This window comes from Arachis hypogaea, chromosome 8 (genome assembly GCF_003086295.3).
Source record: "Arachis hypogaea cultivar Tifrunner chromosome 8, arahy.Tifrunner.gnm2.J5K5, whole genome shotgun sequence".
NCBI classification, from domain to species: Eukaryota; Viridiplantae; Streptophyta; class Magnoliopsida; order Fabales; family Fabaceae; genus Arachis; species Arachis hypogaea.
In genome coordinates this window covers 35,353,137-35,372,372 of record NC_092043.1, presented here as the reverse complement: position 1 = coordinate 35,372,372, position 19,236 = coordinate 35,353,137, and the positions used below count along the sequence as shown (strand labels likewise).

The window sequence follows — 19,236 nt, the reverse complement described above, 5'->3', positions numbered from 1 at the left end:
GTATCATTTTTTTCTAACTTGTGACGTAATAATTTTAATGTTGATAATTAATTTCCTCATAAATAATATTGTCTTATTGCATTAGCACTAGCATGAGACAAATACTATGGTTACAAAAACAAAATTAAACACCAATTTGGCTTAATTGACATGGAAACAATTTGCACCAATTTGAACCTGGAATCCGTAATCTTTCTAGAAATTTTTTTATTTTAATATTTATTCAGATTTAATATAAATAAATAAAATCAAATATAAATAAAAATTGGGATGTGGTGGTGTTGAAGTTGAAGATCTTCATTTGGGTCACTATCATTGATCCTATTTTCGCCTCTCTTTCTCTTCTTTGTTCTTCCTCTTCTCTTATAACTATCGATCCCTTTCTCTCTCTTTTCCTCTTTTACTCCAACCTGCTCAAATCTTCTTCCATCATTGCTGTATCACACTCTCGACAACCTTCCCTTCTTTCCTTTCCTTATGGGTTCCCCAGGTACCCCCTTCTTCTTCTCCCTCTCTCTGCACCGCTAATATTTTTTCAACTGGAATCTCATGCCTCATTTGTGGTTCTGAACAAGTAATCTTCTTCATGTGTTTCCATCCTTTTTCAGCTTCTATATTTTAATGGGTCACGGTTGTTTCTCCCAATTTCTATGTGGTTTAACTGTTCCTCAAATTTTTCCGTGTTTTTTAACAGTGTATACTATATTCATTACTCTTTCTGAATTAAGAAAAAAAATTTTAAAAAGAAAAAATGAGAAGGAGTATTCTTTTGTTCATTAAATATAACTTGCAGTGAAGGGATTTGGATTTTATATTTGTGTATAGCTTCTGGGGCTATTTGTATATAATGCTAGGGAGAGAAAAAAAACGCCACAAGTTATCTTATTTAGCATTCATTAAACATTCATTAATTGTTGTTAATGAATGATAATTAAGGTAAGTTCTGGTTTATTTTGGTTAATTCTTTTTGGTTACCAAACATTTCCCTTATATATAGCATATTTGGAGATACTATAGACAAAATGGTATTAAATCTTGAGTACTGGAATAGATAGTGGTTTCCCCAAATGTCTGCATATTTATATAACTCTCTATATATCATTCATTGTTTAGTGATTTGTTGTTAGATTTGTTATGATGAAAATGTCTGAACTCTGGAGTATGACTCATATATTTTTGGCTGTGCTACCGTTCTTGTCTTGTCCAATAGGCCCATAAATTAGATTAGCTGTGAAGGAACATCCACAGATATTCAGATTCATAACCTGTTGGTTTTGATTCTGAAACTAAATTACAGTTATTATCCAATTGTATACCCAGTAGATTGATAAGCTGCTCAGGAGGTGTTGTCGGCTTGCTGCTTTCGGAGCTTTGTTCTGAGTAGATAAGTTGATCACACCTCGACAACATGCCGTATTATGTTCAGAGACTTTATAGGTTATGCAATACATCCCTTTCATCTGATGGACCTGTGTCTGATGAAGCTATTGAAAAAGTTCGTGAGAAGTTAGGTATATTGCCCTTTCCCTTTTTTTCTTATTATTTTCTTCTCTGTAATTTAGTTTCTGATCTTTTTTAGGACAGTTTATTTTGTTGTTCATGCAAATAAATTGCATATAATCATATTCACAATGAATTCAATGAGTTAACATCACTTGTGAGTTGTGAAAAACTTGTGAAAATGTGAAATACGCGTGATGAGTTGTGATACATATTGATGAATAATTAGGATACGAGTTAAGTCTAATATAATTCATTGTTCTCAGTTAAATTTTTTGGGCTAGTAAAGACAGTTTGTCAGAATTTTCTACTTGAGAGTTGAATATGAGTCTCCCTTGAAACTTTGGATGATCTAGTCTTCTTTTCTGGTGTGAAAGAAGGATCCTGATTTTCTGTTTAAATTTAAGAAAGTTAAGATGGAAATAAATATAAGTTTGTATTGAAGCTATTTTTGTAAACTTCATTTCCATTTGTCATTCTTGAATTAATTTACTGGACAATTTGTACTTTAGCATAAAAAAGGTTGAAATTTGGAGTGAGTTTGAAATTAGTCAGCTGGTTACATCCTAAGTTTGCATCATACGTTTTCATTTCCTTCAAGCTCCTCATCACTTTGGAATATAGGTCCAAGTTCTTAAACCATGCAACTTATGGTATCATATGATTTATGTTAGATTATCTTTATCTTACCACATAATATTTTTCCTTTCCAACTGACATTTTCTTAGTGCCTTTTAACAAAACGTTTCAGAAAAAATCAAGCCATCAGATGTTGGTCTTGAACAAGAGGCACAAGCGGTTAGGAACTGGTCTGGAGCAATGCTTGAGCGTAATGGGGGCATTCAACCATTACCTCCAATCAAATACTTGCATTTACATGAGTCCAACAGCTTCTCTGTAAGTATTAAGTCCCATAGCTCCACATCAACTTTATGTCATTATCAGCAATTTTATAATATGAGGAGTGCTAGGGGGCCAGCAGATTTTGTGAGTTGTAACTATCAATTAGCCATCAATAGTGTATTTAATGGTGTGAGATTTCATCTAATGGTGGATAATCACTCATTTTTGTTTTGCTGGCTAAGTGCTAGCCAGATTTTAACAACTCTGCTGGTCTCCTAGACTTTTCCTTATAATATAACTACACGAAGTTTGATCAATAATTTTATCCCTTGTAGATAGGAATTTTCTGCATGCCCCCTTCATCTGTTATTCCTCTGCATAATCATCCCGGAATGACAGTGTTCAGCAAACTCTTATATGGATCAATGCATGTTAAATCGTATGACTGGATCGATCCCTCTACCCCAAATGATCCAGCTGAAGGTTTGTTCTCTATGGTTATCCCTGCTTTCATGTTAACTCATCCAATTTTTAGTTGGCCATACCTTGAAAAAAAAGTGTTGAATGTGGTGACTACACAACACTTGTTATTGAGGTAAGACAAGATGAAAATATGTTATCATTCTTCAATATTGTTCGTGGCTGCCAATTACTAGGAAAACACCGAAACTTTGTGCAAAATAGTCCGAGGTCTCACTTATTAGTGAAAAATATTAAAATCATGCACAGCAATATATAATTGTCTAGGAACTGTAAACTGGCATATAGTGTTATGATCACTCGTATGAATCTTGCTGTTCCTTTTTGGTATAAACACTGGTTCATTGGCTTGAGCTACTAGATATTTGCAAGAGGGGTTGTCCTGCGAATTTATAGGCTTAGTAATATCAATATGCTTTGTCACATCCAATAATTTTGACTGAATTCTAATATATGTTCTAACTATTAATTTAATTGCCTTAGAATTTGTCCTAGAATTCCTTTGTTCTTGTCAGTTTAGCTGCAACTTGCCTTGACTTGAATCTAGCTTTTTAAATTCTTATCAGATATCAGATTTCTGAACTAGAAAAACTCACTCCTGTGATTGTTTCCTTAATTTGTGGTTGGGTAGCACAACAACAACATTAATCCTTTTCTGCTTAGGAGATACGAAACTAAACTTGTGACTGTGATACTGTGATAGAGATAATTTGTTGTTAGCATGCCAAGTAATGGACTAAGTTTATAATATGTTCAACTTTAAACTTTAACTACTAAAATAGCCTAAAGTTGTATTTGCATTTCTTGGGAATGGTTTTTCCTTTTGTCAATTCAAAGAAATACTGTCTCAGTTATGTATGTTATTTTCTTCTAATATTTGTATAAATCCCTGGAGTAAGAGGTATATGAAGTTCTGCACTTATCACTTTAAAAGGATTGAAAATGCTTGGTTTTTCATGTGAATCATCATCATGCCCATCAGAATAAAAATATACCAACTTAATATGAATCAACCTTTGTAATTTATCTCTCTCAAGGGACAGTACGCAGTTGTTTTGCTTAAATTAGAATCTTATTTAGGATTAGAGTTCTGATTTTGGAAGATAATGTTCATCGGGTAAAATTCATCAGAATAAATCTTTTGTTTCCACAGACTCACCCATAACCAACACAACACCTAGTTTAATATAAAATTTCTTGAGTGCGTCACATATTTATTCTTCAATATTTAACTTTCTTTTTTTCCATTAACATGAGACAAATACTACGATTACAAAAAAAATTATAAACCAATGTAACTTAATTGACATGAAAAAATTTGTACCAATTTAAACTTCATTCCGTTCCTTTTTTTTTTTGGTAATTTTGTAACTACCATAATCTTTATAGTAATTTTTATTTTAATATTTACTCAGATTTAACTAAAACAAAATAAAATAAAATATAAATAAAAATTGGGATTTGATGTTAAAGTTGAAGATTTTCATTTGGGTCTCTATCATCGTTACTATTTTCACCTCTTTCTCTTTTTAGTTCTTCTCTTTCTCATCTCTTTTAACTATCGGATCCCTTTTTCTCTCTTTTCCTCTCTTAAATCTTCCATTATTGCTGTACCACACTCTCAAGAACTTTTCCTTCTTTCCTTCACTCATGGGTTCCCTGATACCTTCTTTCACTTGTGGGTTTCTCTGATACTTTCTTTCAATCATAGGTTCTCCTGATACCTTCTTTCTCCTTCTCCTTTTCTGGTTCTGATCCAAGTCATCTTCTTTGTGCGTTCTAAGCTTTTTCAGCTTCCATATTTTAATAGGTCACTTCTATTTCTCCCAATTTCTTTGTGGTTTAACTGTTCCTCAAATTTCTTGTGTTTGTTAGTAGTGCATACTATATTCGCTACTGTTTTTAACTGTGCATACTATATCTGTGGTTTAACCCGTGCATACTGTAGTGGGATAAAGTTTTGTTGTTGTGTGTTCTTTTTTCTCGGCAGAGAATGTCTTGTCCTCCCTCTCCTTATACTAGCATTTCTTTCATCTTAGTAAAATCTTCTTGTATTTTTTTATTTCATTTTTTTTAAGAATGGAGGAGATTAATCAGTTTGGTTTATGGGGTCCAACAAATTTGTTATTGACAGCTAGACCCGCAAAACTTGTAAAAGATACAGAGATGATGGCACCAACTCCAACAACGGTTCTTTATCCAACTCACGGAGGAAACATACATTGTTTTAGAGCCATAACTCCATGTGCAATCCTCGACGTGTTATCTCCGCCTTACTCTGCAGACAATGGAAGGCACTGCTCTTACTTCCGTGAAAGGAACGATCTCCCAGGTAATCCAATTTACATCCAGCATGGTCGAAATTTTGCCAGTTGCCGTCTCTTCTCTTAAGCAAACCGCATGTTTTTGTTTCAATTGCAGGCAACTTTGAGTTCAACGGGGTCACATTTTCCAACATAACATGGTTGGAAGAATTTGAACCTCCCGATGACTTTGTTATCCGGCGAGGGCTGTACAAGGGTCCGGTTATCAGAACTTAAAGGCATACCTTTCTATGTTTTGTGTAATTTTAACACTAGAGAGAGAAATTGGGTTACTATCTATTTAGGTTTACAGATTACAAGTTACAACAAAGGAAGATTGTGTCCAGAAAAGCCAATGCTATATAATAATTATATCTAGGGCGATTTCAGCTAGGCATTTTGGCTTGTACATAACACAATGCACTATGGTTGTTGTTGCAGTTTCTCTATATATAAGTCATAAGTCCCTGGCCTTAGTTTAATCCATTAGAAGAGTTTCAGAATTTGAGTGGAGAAAGGAAAAAAAAAAAGAGAGACAGAATCTCAATCATATGATGAGTGAGTGGGCTCCTATTAAATTTTGTTTGCTTAATATAGTGTGAAAGAACATAATTCTGATTGAAGTTTATTTGCATTAGCAGTTAGCACCATTAGCATGCTGCATGCATGAGTTGAACTACACTTTCTTTACATACATAGAATAGAAGCCATGAGGAATGGAATTTTTTTTTATAAAGTTTAAATACCAATGGCGTATTTATTGTCAATGGGGACATGATTTGATTTTGGATTGGGATGAGTATTTTGCTTAATATAAACTCGTGTATATTTTACCGAAAAAAAAAAACTCGTGTATAAAATAAAAATAGTAACTAAATAATGAATCTTTAAAGGATTCTTGATTTAAAACTTTATTACTTGAATATGAAATATATTGTATATCAACTTCATATTTAAAGAAGTTTAAATTCATATATTTTCTTCTCTAGTGATTTTTCAGAAGCATTTTAATTTGTAAAATATTAAGATCAAAGAGACTTTCGAAGACTAAAGAGTTAACCTTTTATCTTTTAAGGAGTAAAATGTCAACTAGTATCGAACACATAATTAGACCGATTTTCAAAGTTATTGATAACTCTCTTTAAAACTTTTCAAAGTCAAATTTAATTAGTCAATTTTTTAATTATATAACTCAAAAAAGTTTATTTAAAATATCAAGTGTGAAGGTTATGTCCAAGGCAAAAATAAATTTAAGTATAGTTTTGATTCTTAAAACCAGACCAAATCAGCATATTCGACCGGACTAATAAAAAATTCGTCATTAGACCGATTCGATTCGGGATAAAAAAAACCGTTATCAGTAAACCTATAGAAAAAACTAGTAAAAAATCCATTAAATCAATTGAATCGAATTGATCTTTTGAAAATTAACCGATTTAAAAAAATATATTTCTTAACAAAGATGTATTATATATATTATTTTATAATATCCATTGAACATTTAAAAAAAGAGTCATGCTAAGGAGGCAATGAAATATTTGTACAATGGACTATTGAGTTAAAAAATAAACATCATCTATACTATTCAGAATAACTATTCGGGTACTAGGATAATAAATATTTCATGTCATAAAATCATTCATTCCAAAAGCTTAAGCTGATTTTGGAGTTCACCAATGATTAAACTTTTGACCTTTCGGATATAGAGCTCTAATATCATGTCATGATACCACTCATCCCAAAAGCTTAAGCTGATAAAAAAGGGTAACACTAATGATTATATCTCTCTAATACTCCATAAATCTCTATTCTACATATTATATAAATATTCCATTGACTCCCTATACTTCCTTTTAAAAAAATCACATCCTTGAATTTAAGCTAGATTGTTTACAAGGTTTCGAGTTTCGACGAATCACCGTGGACCAATTAAGGTAATTTCTGAATTAAGAAAATAATTTTTAATTTGAAATGTCCAAAAGGGTAGATCATAGATGGAGTCTGTTTATGCTCAGTTTCTTCCTGGCTAGCTAGCTCCCTGATTTACATAACTAAAATAAAATAAACTTATCCTACTTGATCATTTCTATAGAGAAAGAATTTCTTGAGATTCTGACTTGAAATAAACAAATTAAAGCATAGGAACAAGACCATATATTATAGAGCCAGCATCCATCTCAGTAACACCACAAAGTCTACAGCTATATATATTTTTTCTTCAGAATATAAATCTTGCTAATTGCCAAAAAATGGTTGCAAATTAAGTATAAATTAGAAGGCACCGCAAAACATGGGCATGTGATCAATTTGATGTGATCCAGCATGGCATTATATAATTTGTGAGATTATATGATTTTGTAATAATAATAATTTGTGATGGTTTTGATTTCTAATTTGTGTTGGCATAAGAGTCGCCGCAAAGATAGGCATTATATATGCTAACTCATCCACGAGCTAAGAGAGAAAGCACTTGGACCATCATCTACAATAGAATCTTTGCATGCATGCTATTTTTATTTATAATTGTTATTAATACTTATTATATAAGTCTCATATAATCACAGATTACTATGAGATGAGAAACAATAAGCCAAAATTCTTAGACCGTGTAATCGGATACTTGATCTTGAACTTGGGAAACAGTGCACAAAACTAGATACTATGTATATAACTATATATAGCTACATTTACATGATCTAGATGTAGAATATATATATAGTTAGAGATCATTTATGTATCTTCATTCTCCCCTTAAATTTTACTCATTCATTAATTGTTGATTGAAAAGAAAATATTCTCTAGCAAAATCAATTTTTAAGATAGATATCATCATAAATAAAAAATTTAAATTAATAAAAAGAAGTATATCTATATACATCAATAGTTATATCTTTAAGGATAAAAATAGAAAAGCATATATTTTCCAAAGATTAGTCATAACATAACTTGACCATTTCTTATTCGTTTCTTGATTGGTTACATCTTTTTATTATGTCTTTCTCCAGATTATGATATAATGGGAGAGGAATAATTGACCATATATTAATTAAGTGTGGTTGCATTTTTAGATATTTATTGAAGTATGCATCGTCATTGTTTGAATACAACTATATTTTACGTATACATTAAAATTGATCACTAAAATTAACTATATTTTATTAACTATATATATATATATATATGTGTGTGTGTGTGACAAATACATAATAATTAATTTAAATAACTAACTTTAATATAAAAATAACATTTTTAGTTTGCATATGCTCTCAATTCCAAAGGTATATTAATTATTAAGTTGAAGAAATTTGAATTCTGTTGGTTGGTCGTCAATTTCTTATGGTTGTTGGGATTCAAGATTTAATCAATTCACGCATCCCTTCTGTTATTATATATATTAAAGTACGTTCAATGTAACTCGATTATTAATATTATATATGTAATGATATGTTTATGCGAGAAGATTAAAGGAACCTTAGTTCCATAATGTTTAAGGAATATTTATATATTAAACGACATTCTTGACACTCATATAAAAATATGATTATTATCAATTAATTATGTATTTAAATTGCTTTATAATTATAAAAAATATTAATATTAAAATAATATTTATTATAAAAGATGTATGTATATATAATAAAATTGTTAAAAAATTATGGTAAAAAATCTTATATTGCAAAAAAAAGGGCCTTTGAAATTGCATCTCCTACCCAAGCTAAGACAAGGATATTGAACCCTATAAATATATATTTATTTTAATAATAATTAACAAATACAAAATAAAATAATTTAAAAATATTTTAGACTAATTATTTTCAATTATCTTCCAAACATTTAAAAAAAAAAAATTACTGCGTGCAGCCATAAAAGAATCAAAGATGGAAAGTGTGAAAGTGGGAATAAAGTAAAATAAACGTATACGTCATAGTAGAAAAACAGGATGAAAATGACTTCACTACTAATTAGAAAAATGATATTAAAACCTGGAAAATTGAATGTGATAAAATACAACATAAATAAATAAATAATTAAATAATTAATTAAAAGGGTTACAGAAATAGACCTTTGCATTGCCCAACCGGCAAGAGATTTTACCATAATAATATAATAAAAATTGTTATTATGAGAAAGATTCTTTTGCTTCTGTTCAAAGTAGTGTTCATAAATTATAAAACATGTTATGATGTCAACTCCCATGCACAGAAAATGACAAACATGAAAGTTTTTGTAAAGTCGGTACGTAGAGCTAAGAGAATTCCCTTTCTTTTTAATTCCTTCTCCTAAGTCCACACGAGAACCAAATTTAATTTAATAATTTTAATTTATAATACGTAGCATCTCCCTCATCCAAATCCCTTTGTTTAATCCTTCGAATATTTGTCTTCATTTAAGTTTCTCTCTCTCTCCCCATCTTGAATACTCCTCCAAGAGGCACATATAAAAATTGTGTTCACACAACTCAATAGTCAAATTTGGGTGTCTTGTAGCCAATTCCTAATCCTTGAAAAATGATTCCTCATTGGGACCTACACTTTATATTATAAAATATATAAATTATAGAAATAATTTAATTTAAATTTACTACAAATATAAAATAATTTTATAAATACATCTAATAATAATAACAACGTAATATTATATCAGTAAAATTAACTATTTTTACATTAACAACTTAAATAAGGTGAAAATTCAGATACAATTGTCTTCACATAAAATTGATAGTTAAAAGTCGTTAAATGAAAATTTAGTTAAATCAGTTAAATCATCTAACAACTCTCAATTATTAACTTCACGTGAAGTCGACTGCACTTGAGTTTTCACTTTTAAATAATTATTTTAAAAAATAAATTTAATTACACGTTTATATAAAATACTTTATCCTATCAAATATATTAAAATTAAACTTTTATAGAAAATAGAAAAAAAAATATATGTATATAGAAATGTATGATCTTAATGGGCTAATGACAAATGGCTCAAATTCTTTGTAAGATGCCCGAGAAAGTAAAATGTTGGACAATTGGGATGGCGATCCACAAATGAGACAATTTTAGAGAATTATCAAATATGACACTAAGTGTCTTATTATATATCTTTTACCATGGCATGAATTATCCTTCGTTTTATTATATATGTTTATAGTACTTCTCTTGGTTTGTAAATTTTCAACATATTTACCTTGTTCTCCTCAAATTTATTGTCGGTATATATTACGTGTATGGAAACAAACTTAGCTTCGAGCGTTTCAAATCCAGTCCTATATATTATTTGAACATGGCAAGTTAATTCTCCAATGGAAAGAATAACATAATATATCTTGATGGACTTTGGGCCATCAAATAATTTAGAGAGAATTATATTATATATTTTAAAAATTTTAGAAATTAAAAATTATTTTAAAAAAATCAATTCACACATATGTATTATGTACGTACAAATAAAACCTATATATGTATATGTATACATTATTATTATTATTATTATTATTTTCATTTTTTTAAAAACTTGTTTTGCTATCTTGCAGTTCTGTTGTGAAGCTCTAGGAATTAAGGATCAATGGCGAGTTGCTGATTGGATTTTGCTAGCTAGGGGAGTGAAATTTGCCACGGTTTTGGCACCTCACAAATATATTTATATCATTATGTCAGAAGAAATATAAAATTTCTATAGCTAAATCTCAACCACCGTACCAACATTAGTGTCTAATTAGCTAGGTAGCTGAAGGTATAAACATTATATGTCTAATTAAAAATTTCAGAAATAATAATCACTTTAAAATTGAATAGATCTAAATTATTCTAATAGGCTCTAACTCAAAAGGTGAGACATGCCTTACATACAATTATTATAAATACTACTATATTATGTGTACACTAAAATTAACCACTAAAATTAGCTACTAATATAAAATACATGTTAAAATATAAATAAATATTGAAAATAAATTAAACTACAATATATTTATACAAAAATATATTAATGGCTGATTTTAGTGTATAAATAGCATTTTTGTTATAAATATTATAGAGATCTTATTATTATTGAAAAAAATATAAAATTTGCAATAATAATAAATTTAAATAAAAAAGTTAATTCATGATAATGAGAAATTCACAAATTTTCATAGACTATGAAATATATGTTTTTTGTCTTCATCACTTGATGAAATGGCACTGATTATATTAAACATGTAAAAAAAGAGTTAGAAACAACACAATTCATTACATTATATTGGTGTCTGGTGGTGATAATTGTTATAAAAACACAAAATCCCCCCCCCCTCCAAAAGCATGTATTCAAGTTTGTATAACTATATGTTTAAGAATTAGCTTATTAATAGCTTTATTATTATCCATATCATTCTGTTGGAGATATAAATAGTTATATATTTTCTTTTATTAATTTAAATTTTTAAAAGACTGTAATTCATATTTGGTGATTGTTACAATAATGTCTAAAAACTTATATATGCTTAACTAGTTGAAAAAAAATTTAAAAATTAATATTTAATTAAAAATATATAAATAAATAATTTTTGAATATTTACAATTTTTTATAAAAAATAAATTAAACAAAAATTAGACATAAAATAATAAATTAAACACCATAAAATTCATCTTTATATTTTACCTCCTACTTTTGTTTACCTGTATCCTTGCTTAGCTTAGATGTTTTTTATTTTTTATTTTCTTTTTTTTTGGTTGGAAAAATCATAGCTAGCATTCATGAAATGATCAACGAGACATGAGAAGCATATAGTAGAAATACTTTTGCCCTTACATATCATTACCAATGTCCTCGTCCCATGATATATATATATTAAGACATACTGACATGAACATTTCGAGGTAGTAGATAATATAATATATATTGGATTCTTTTGTAACACTTAGGGATTTGGAGCACAGGTAATATATTTTTAAGTGTAGTAGGAACTACCTAATAAGACCTTTGTTTTTCCCAACTATAATGAAAATTGAAAAACATAAGCAAAAGTTCTTGTAGTATTACTAGGACAAAATTTTGAATTGATGAATATACCAAAAGTTATTTGTTTACAAGCTAAGTCCAAGCACTTAATTGAATGAGAGTTATATATCTTCTGTCATTGCATAGACCAACATATATTATCAGATCATCAATAGTATAATTTTCTGTTGGAGCTTTTATTAGGAGATATACCATTAATGAGTTTAGGGTTTATGATTTTATGTATATACTATATAGATATATATTCACTCTTGTTTATTTAGTGCACTAAGTAGACATATATATTTTACTATCATATGATGATATATACATTTCACACCCATTAAATCATTTTTTAAAATTTAAATTAATAAAAAATATATATAAATAATTATATTTCTAATATTTTTTTACACAAAATTCTATTTTCAATTTGTGTGAATTTTTGCATAATTTTTTTTTAATTTATCTTATACTGAATTATTTTTCATTTAATAAAGATCAAACTTTAGATATTTTAGGCATAAAAAATATGATACCATATTATAAAATTATTTTATCCAAATTAAAAGTTTAAGCTAATACAATGCACATAAATTATTAATCTCAAATACAAAGAATAAAGAAAATGTATTAATTCAGTTTACAAAATAATAGAAATTGGTTTTTTTTTTTTTAGTTATAGGGCAACACTAGTTATAATTAACAAATTAAAACTAAAGTATACTCTATTAAGAAAAATAATAGCAGATTAAAAGGGGATTGGATAGCACTGATCCAAATGCAGTGATTCTAATAATGGAATGAACATGCTAAGAAAGTACCAAGGAAAGTGATGTGTTTGTTGTGTGCTATATACATACAGAGTAGGGAAGCCAAGAGTCCTAGTTACACAATCATAAAATTAGATTAGTTCACTAGTTCACTTAAATAAGTATTGATTATTCGAATTTTTTTGTGTATATAGCAATTTATCAACCAATAATAACTCTTAAATAAAACTTTAATGCATGACGGATTAGTTATTGGTTTAGCATGTAGGAAATACGGAGAGAAACTAAAAAAACAGTCACACAATAGTCATGGTCAAAATATATATATAAGCCTGCCAATAATAATATTACTACACACTATGATTGCAACTTATTAAGATTAATTAGTTTCAATTATTGATGTTAACGACTAAAAAGAAAAGATCAGAAGTAGGAGCTGTCAGTAACAGAGGTCAACTGATTATTATCACGAAGAGATTATATGGGCATCAAGAAGGATGGAATGAAATTCTTAGAGAGAGAAGCTAAGAGAGGTGTGATAGAAAAATTGGAAAAAGTAAAAAGAGAAAAAAAGAAATCACATGATTGTGAATAATCCAAGATAGGGGTCATGTGTGTGCATGTTTAATTATTTGATCTCATCTCATGGTGAAATTAGTTGCCATAATTCAAATGTTTTTAAAATAATGATTTGTCCGACCATGGTCTTATCTTCACACATGTATGTAAAATATTTATATTAATTAATTAATTAATGGTGTGTGAGAATATTTGATTGAGAATGCCATTTCAACATTCAATTTTTCCATACATTATTATTCCAATAAGTCCCACTTGATGCTAATAATGCATCTCCCACCTTCTTTCTTCACTACTACCTTGCTTGCTTCCTTATTCATTCATTCATTCATTCTCTTTTGTCTCTCTCTTCTCTCTCTTTTGAAACAAGTACTAGGGTTTCCACTTTAATATTCCATCATCATCATCATTAACACTGCTTGATGGTATATACTTCTTCATGAATATATAGCATAGTCAACATCTATCTTCATCTGCTCTTAAATGAGGGAGATTGACTTTTTTTTTTAGATCTTTTTCAAAGAACAAGATAGATCGATCAAGAGTTGGAAGCAGCTATAATAAGGAGTTGAACTAAATAAGGTAGTTGTCATCATCAAGCTACTTCTTCCATTCTCTATTCAATTATTTAACTTTTTTCTTTTTCTTTTTTTCTTTCTTCAGGAATAACCATTTCTATTTGGTTCTATTTCCAAGTCTTGATTTCAATTTCCTGGTCTTTTTTTTTTTTTTATAGATTTCATAAAGCTTTGAGTTTCTCTCCAAAATTAATTTCAGAAACATCATCTACTTAATTTATACATGTTACCCTATATATCCCCTTTAAAAGATAATGAAAGAAAGACAAGAAGCATGTCTCATTGAGAGAAAGATTTAATTTGAAACTATACACATAATAATAATAATTATTATAGAGAGGTATCTTATAGGTAGTGATGCACTCTGTTGTATATATAGTTTATACACTTTACAACTTTCAACCTATAGGTTATAATATGTGGAATTCCAAGACCTAGGAACATGCATATACAAACAGTTATAATTACTAGTAACAATAAATTTATGGTACAAATGTTAAATAGGGACATATAGTCCTTCTATGTGTGTATCTATGTCTGCAAAATCACCACAACTAATTAAATTGCATTGATCTTTTCCCACACACACACACACACGTAATAATATAATGCCATATATCTTGGCCCTTTATTTTCTCTCTCTCGCTCTCTATGTATATATATATATGGAAGCGACAAAGTTCATTGGATTCTGAAATTTTGAGTGTACTATATGTATGAAACAATTTCACAGGAAGTTGAAAGGAATCATTTAATATAATGGGTGAGAGAATTAGTGAAGGCAAAGAAGGGTCTTGTTGTCTAATTACTAGTCCTAATAATGGGAGTAGAAAACGTTCATTCATAGACTTGAATGAAGAAGCTGGTGATGATGAGAACAGAAGCAATAAGAATGATAATGAGATATGTTCATCTTCATGGCAAGAAGGGAATTTGAGTAGCAGCAACAACAACAACGCCACATCATCAAGCGAAGAAGAAGAAGAAGAAGATGATAAGAATAATAATAATAAAGGAAGAAGAACAAGTATGGTTAGACAATATGTGAGGTCAAAGATGCCAAGGCTTCGTTGGACTCCTGATCTCCATCTTGCTTTTGTTCAAGCTGTTAATCGCCTTGGTGGACAAGAAAGTAAGTATCTAATCACACTACCATTTCAAATTCATATCCTTATATATATTCGGATTTCATAGACATATTTTTTTTTAAGAATAAATGAACAAAATTACACATAAAAGAGTTTCACGTGGATATAAATATGAAATCATACCTGAAATACTGATTTTAAAGGACAAAAATACACCCCAAATCTTACAAACTTACTACAATATGTGACAATGTTATCCATCAAAAACAATTTTTCAGATGTACTTTGATATTTACAATCTTGTGTTTATATTTTTGTCTATTCCAAATTTTTTCATATGTACTTTTGTCTTTCTTTTTTTTTTTTAAACTTATCCAAATATTTGAATTGGCAATAATGGGTTCAGGAGCAACACCAAAGTTGGTTCTTCAGTTGATGAATGTGAGAGGTCTTAGCATTGCACATGTAAAGAGTCATTTGCAGGCAAGTTCATATATATATATATATATATATATATATATATATATATATATATATATATATATATATATATATATATATTCATATATCTTTTCTATTAGATTAAACTTTTAAAACAAATGATTTATTCGATTTTTAGAAAAATTAAAAAAATGAGATTTTTACATCAAGAATATGGGTAGATATATAATCATTTATATATTTTCTCTTGTCAATTTAAGATTTTGGAAAAACTGATTTTATAATAAAAAAGTCTCGTTATATCTACTAATTTTTTTTAATCTTTTCTTCAATAATAACGTATTGATCTATCCTTGTATTTAAATAATTATTTTGAAATTCAGATGTATCGAAGTAAGAAGCTTGATGAGTCTGGTCAAGGTAAAAATTTTAGAATTTTCATTACTATTGAAGGTTTAGTAATTTACATCACGTATAAATTCACAATATTATTTCAGTTTTATCCCAAAGTAGGGCAATGCAACAAGGAAGGCATCAAATTTTGGAGATGTACCAAAGATTAAATGTACAAGCACACTTTGGGGTTGATAACATTATTAACAGGAGTAGTAGTTATGTACCATCATCATCTCTCCCCATTAAACAACAACCATATAACATTAAACCTCATCATCATGCCTCTTCAAGGTATCACTTACTAGTAAAACTTTGATTATCATAAGCGTGTATAAAAGAATTTTATATTATTATCTAATGATTTAATTACTCCATCGGTCTTTATAATTTCAATAAATTTTTAATTAGTCCTATTTTTTTTTTTAATTAGGCCTTTCTATTATAATAGATTTTGTAAATAAGTCTTTACTGTAACAAAAATATTAAAATTAACGGAATATATATTCTGTTAAATTATAAGTAATATTTAATCAAGTATTAGATATATTTATTTTATTTAATAAAATATTTTGTTAATTTCAACATTTTTGTCACGACAAGAATTTAATTAAAAAATCTGATATGGTATAAGAATTTAATAAAAATAAATAAAAATTTAATTAAAAATTCAGTAAAATTATAGAGATTGATAGCGAAATTAAATCTTATCTAATTAATTAAATACTAACATATATGATGCATGTAATAGTAATACATGTTTATTAAAATTCTTTTAACTATTCTCTTTAATTTGCAGATTTCATCCAACTGGGATTTTCAATAGTCACATGATGACAAGATCAAGTTCATTGGAGGACAAAGATTCAAGGTTATATGAAGCAAGCTCACATCTACTTGATGTAAGGGATGCAATAATAAGAAGAAATAATAGTAGTAATAGTAATGGAGCTTTTAGGTCTTGCCAAATACTTGAACAAGTGAAGTGGCCTCCTCCTCCTCCTAGAGGAACCTTAAAGGATAAGAATGATAATGGATCACAAGAAAGTGAGAAACATGAAACTTTAGTAGCCATTTCAATGGATGACAACAATACTAGATTTGGTGCACAACCTTCATCACAACAATGGAGCACTACTACCTTGGCTGATTATCAATGTCATCATCATCAAAGAAGTTCTTTCAGTGTTGCCTTCCCTGCTGGCCATCATGCCAAGTTAGATGCTCAGGTAATAATAATAACACTAGCTACTATATTTTATACCTCTAATTTCTTACTTGCAAATTGGAATTTATTTGATTTATTTATTTTTACTAGATTTTGCTAAGGTAGTTGTTAAGATTTTTGTTGCAAGTTTTTCATTGAACAACAAAGAAATCTATCTTGATTATATATAACAATCAGTATATTTTAGTACATAGTATTTTTTAGGTTTTGTTAACATGTAAAAAACATTAACCGCTAGCTGTATATTATTTTATAAAAAAAAATTTAAAAATAATAAAAAATGAGTTTAAAATATTTTAAAATTATTTTATTTTACATTCTTTAATTATTATTCATTTTATTTTGTATTTATTAATTATTACTAAAATAATTGAATAATATTAAAAATAATAAACATATAATTATAACTATTTAAGTTAAATAAAATAATTTTAAATTATTTTCTTATTACCTCTCTAATATTATCAATTTCATAATAATGTCCTCCATGGTTCATTATTACTTCATTATAGTAAAGTCAATTGTTTTTACTTACTATTTAAATTCTTGAGTTTCTTTTTACTGTTGATGTTGTAAATTCTTACTTATGTTATTAGGGAAAGTATGTGGAATCAATGTACAATAGATGTTTAGGGAGTATTACAGATATAACCATTAGCGTTACATTTTTTTATTAGCGTAAGTCTTTGAGATGAGTGGTATCATAACATGATATTAGAGCTTTAGATTCAAAAGGTCAAGAGTTTAATCCTTGGTGAACCCCAAAATTAGTTTAAACTTTTGGGATGAGTGGTTTTATGACATGAGATGTTTATTATCCCTAGTACTCGGATGGTTATTCTAAATATTATGGGTGATCTTCATTTTGTAACTCATATAGTCCATTGTACACATTGTATAAATAATTCATTAATTATTATGCATACTAACTAAATTCATTAATTAATTAGTGGTGTAGGATATTTAGCATTTGGAAGAAATTTTATTTAATTTTTTTATTTCCTTTTCGAGGTTATTGCAGGTACATGATCTAAAAAACCAAATGCATGATGAGAAGAAGAAAGGGTCGTCATCATCATCGAGTTTCCTAGAGCTTAAGCTAAGCCAAGACTCATTAGAAAACCCACAAAGTGAACAAGAAATCAATACTAAACTTTCTCTTTCGTTGTTCTCTTCATCATCAAATTCAAGTGATTACAAACACAAAGAGAAGAAAACCCAGGTTGAGCGTTTATTTTTACAACAAAATTTCACACAAAGGAGTCTATTGGGCTGAGTACTTATTAGGATCTGACCATGTCAAATAGAGTAGATCTTTTAAGTACTTGTCTCATCATAAGTCATAACAAACCACATAGAACAGAAAATATTATTTTTTGTAATCCGAATTTTTGGTATCAATTAAGTTGACTTCTTTTATGTTTTATCCATCTCATAAAAAACCATATTAAATTTATGTAAAAAATTAGTTACTAAATTAATTATATTCGTATAAAATATATATATAAAAATATAAAATATACATTAATATGTATATAATAATTAATTTGATGGATATTTTTTATGAACATATAATTTTTTGAATGTGAAATTCAAATAAATTTAAAATTTATAACACCTCCAATAATAACAGTACAATATACTAAAAATATACACATTTTATGATGCTACCTAAATGAAAAGGCTTCTTATTAAATTATTAATGAGAGAAAGTATAAATGTAATAATGGTGGTGCTTTATTTTTGGGTGCCAGGACAACACTGAATAAGTAAATGCTATGAAAAATAATTAAAAAATAGGACTAATAATAAACGTATTAAAATATATATAGGCATTTTATTATGATACTTAAATGAAAAGGCTTTTGCATTATTAATTAGAGAAAATATAAATGTAATGGTGGTTGTTCACAATAAGATTTAATGAGTCTAATGCCGCGAAAAATAATTAAAAAATAGAACTAATAATAAACGTCAAAATATCAAAAAGTACATTATGTTAAAAAAATTTAAAAAGATAAAAATTAAAAAAATTATTTTTCTAATACTTTTATTTTAAAA

General features: G+C 28.1%; 2 protein-coding genes across 9 annotated transcripts; both read left to right on the top strand.

The window, feature by feature from the left end:
• The first annotated feature begins 245 nt into the window (after positions 1-245).
• Positions 246-5,749, top strand: LOC112707208 (plant cysteine oxidase 4). 8 transcript variants are annotated; one of them, XM_025758860.3, is made up of 6 exons: positions 246-490; positions 1,321-1,511; positions 2,252-2,397; positions 2,679-2,826; positions 4,958-5,155; positions 5,245-5,749. In XM_025758860.3, exons 2-6 carry the CDS (start codon positions 1,409-1,411, stop codon positions 5,361-5,363), a joined length of 714 nt encoding a protein of 237 aa, XP_025614645.1. In that variant the 5' UTR covers positions 246-490; positions 1,321-1,408; the 3' UTR covers positions 5,364-5,749. The 8 variants fall into 8 exon arrangements, with proteins under 8 accessions (XP_025614645.1, XP_025614640.1, XP_025614644.1 ...); XM_025758855.3 differs by having other exon boundaries at positions 263-490; positions 1,211-1,511; XM_025758859.3 differs by having other exon boundaries at positions 268-490; positions 1,324-1,511.
• A 7,951-nt stretch (positions 5,750-13,700) lies between these two features.
• On the top strand, positions 13,701-18,599 carry LOC112707207 (uncharacterized). Its single transcript, XM_025758853.3, has 7 exons — positions 13,701-14,029; positions 14,759-15,157; positions 15,520-15,596; positions 15,938-15,974; positions 16,052-16,241; positions 16,747-17,176; positions 18,197-18,599. The coding sequence occupies exons 2-7, from the start codon at positions 14,785-14,787 to the stop codon at positions 18,449-18,451; spliced, it is 1,362 nt and encodes a 453-aa protein (XP_025614638.1). The 5' UTR covers positions 13,701-14,029; positions 14,759-14,784; the 3' UTR covers positions 18,452-18,599.
• Positions 18,600-19,236: the final 637 nt, after the last annotated feature.

Bases quoted from the DNA above. Each gene is read 5' to 3' on its own strand.
- LOC112707207 (XM_025758853.3), top strand. From the start codon at position 14,785: ATGGGTGAGAGAATTAGTGAAGGCAAAGAAGGGTCTTGTTGTCTAATT. The intron at 15,158-15,519 runs GTAAGTATCTAA...TAATGGGTTCAG, and splicing joins TCGCCTTGGTGGACAAGAAA to GAGCAACACCAAAGTTGGTT. The intron at 15,975-16,051 runs GTAAAAATTTTA...ATATTATTTCAG, and splicing joins GCTTGATGAGTCTGGTCAAG to TTTTATCCCAAAGTAGGGCA.
- LOC112707208 (XM_025758860.3), top strand. From the start codon at position 1,409: ATGCCGTATTATGTTCAGAGACTTTATAGGTTATGCAATACATCCCTT. The intron at 1,512-2,251 runs GTATATTGCCCT...AAAACGTTTCAG, and splicing joins AAAAGTTCGTGAGAAGTTAG to AAAAAATCAAGCCATCAGAT. The intron at 2,827-4,957 runs GTTTGTTCTCTA...TGTTATTGACAG, and splicing joins CCCAAATGATCCAGCTGAAG to CTAGACCCGCAAAACTTGTA.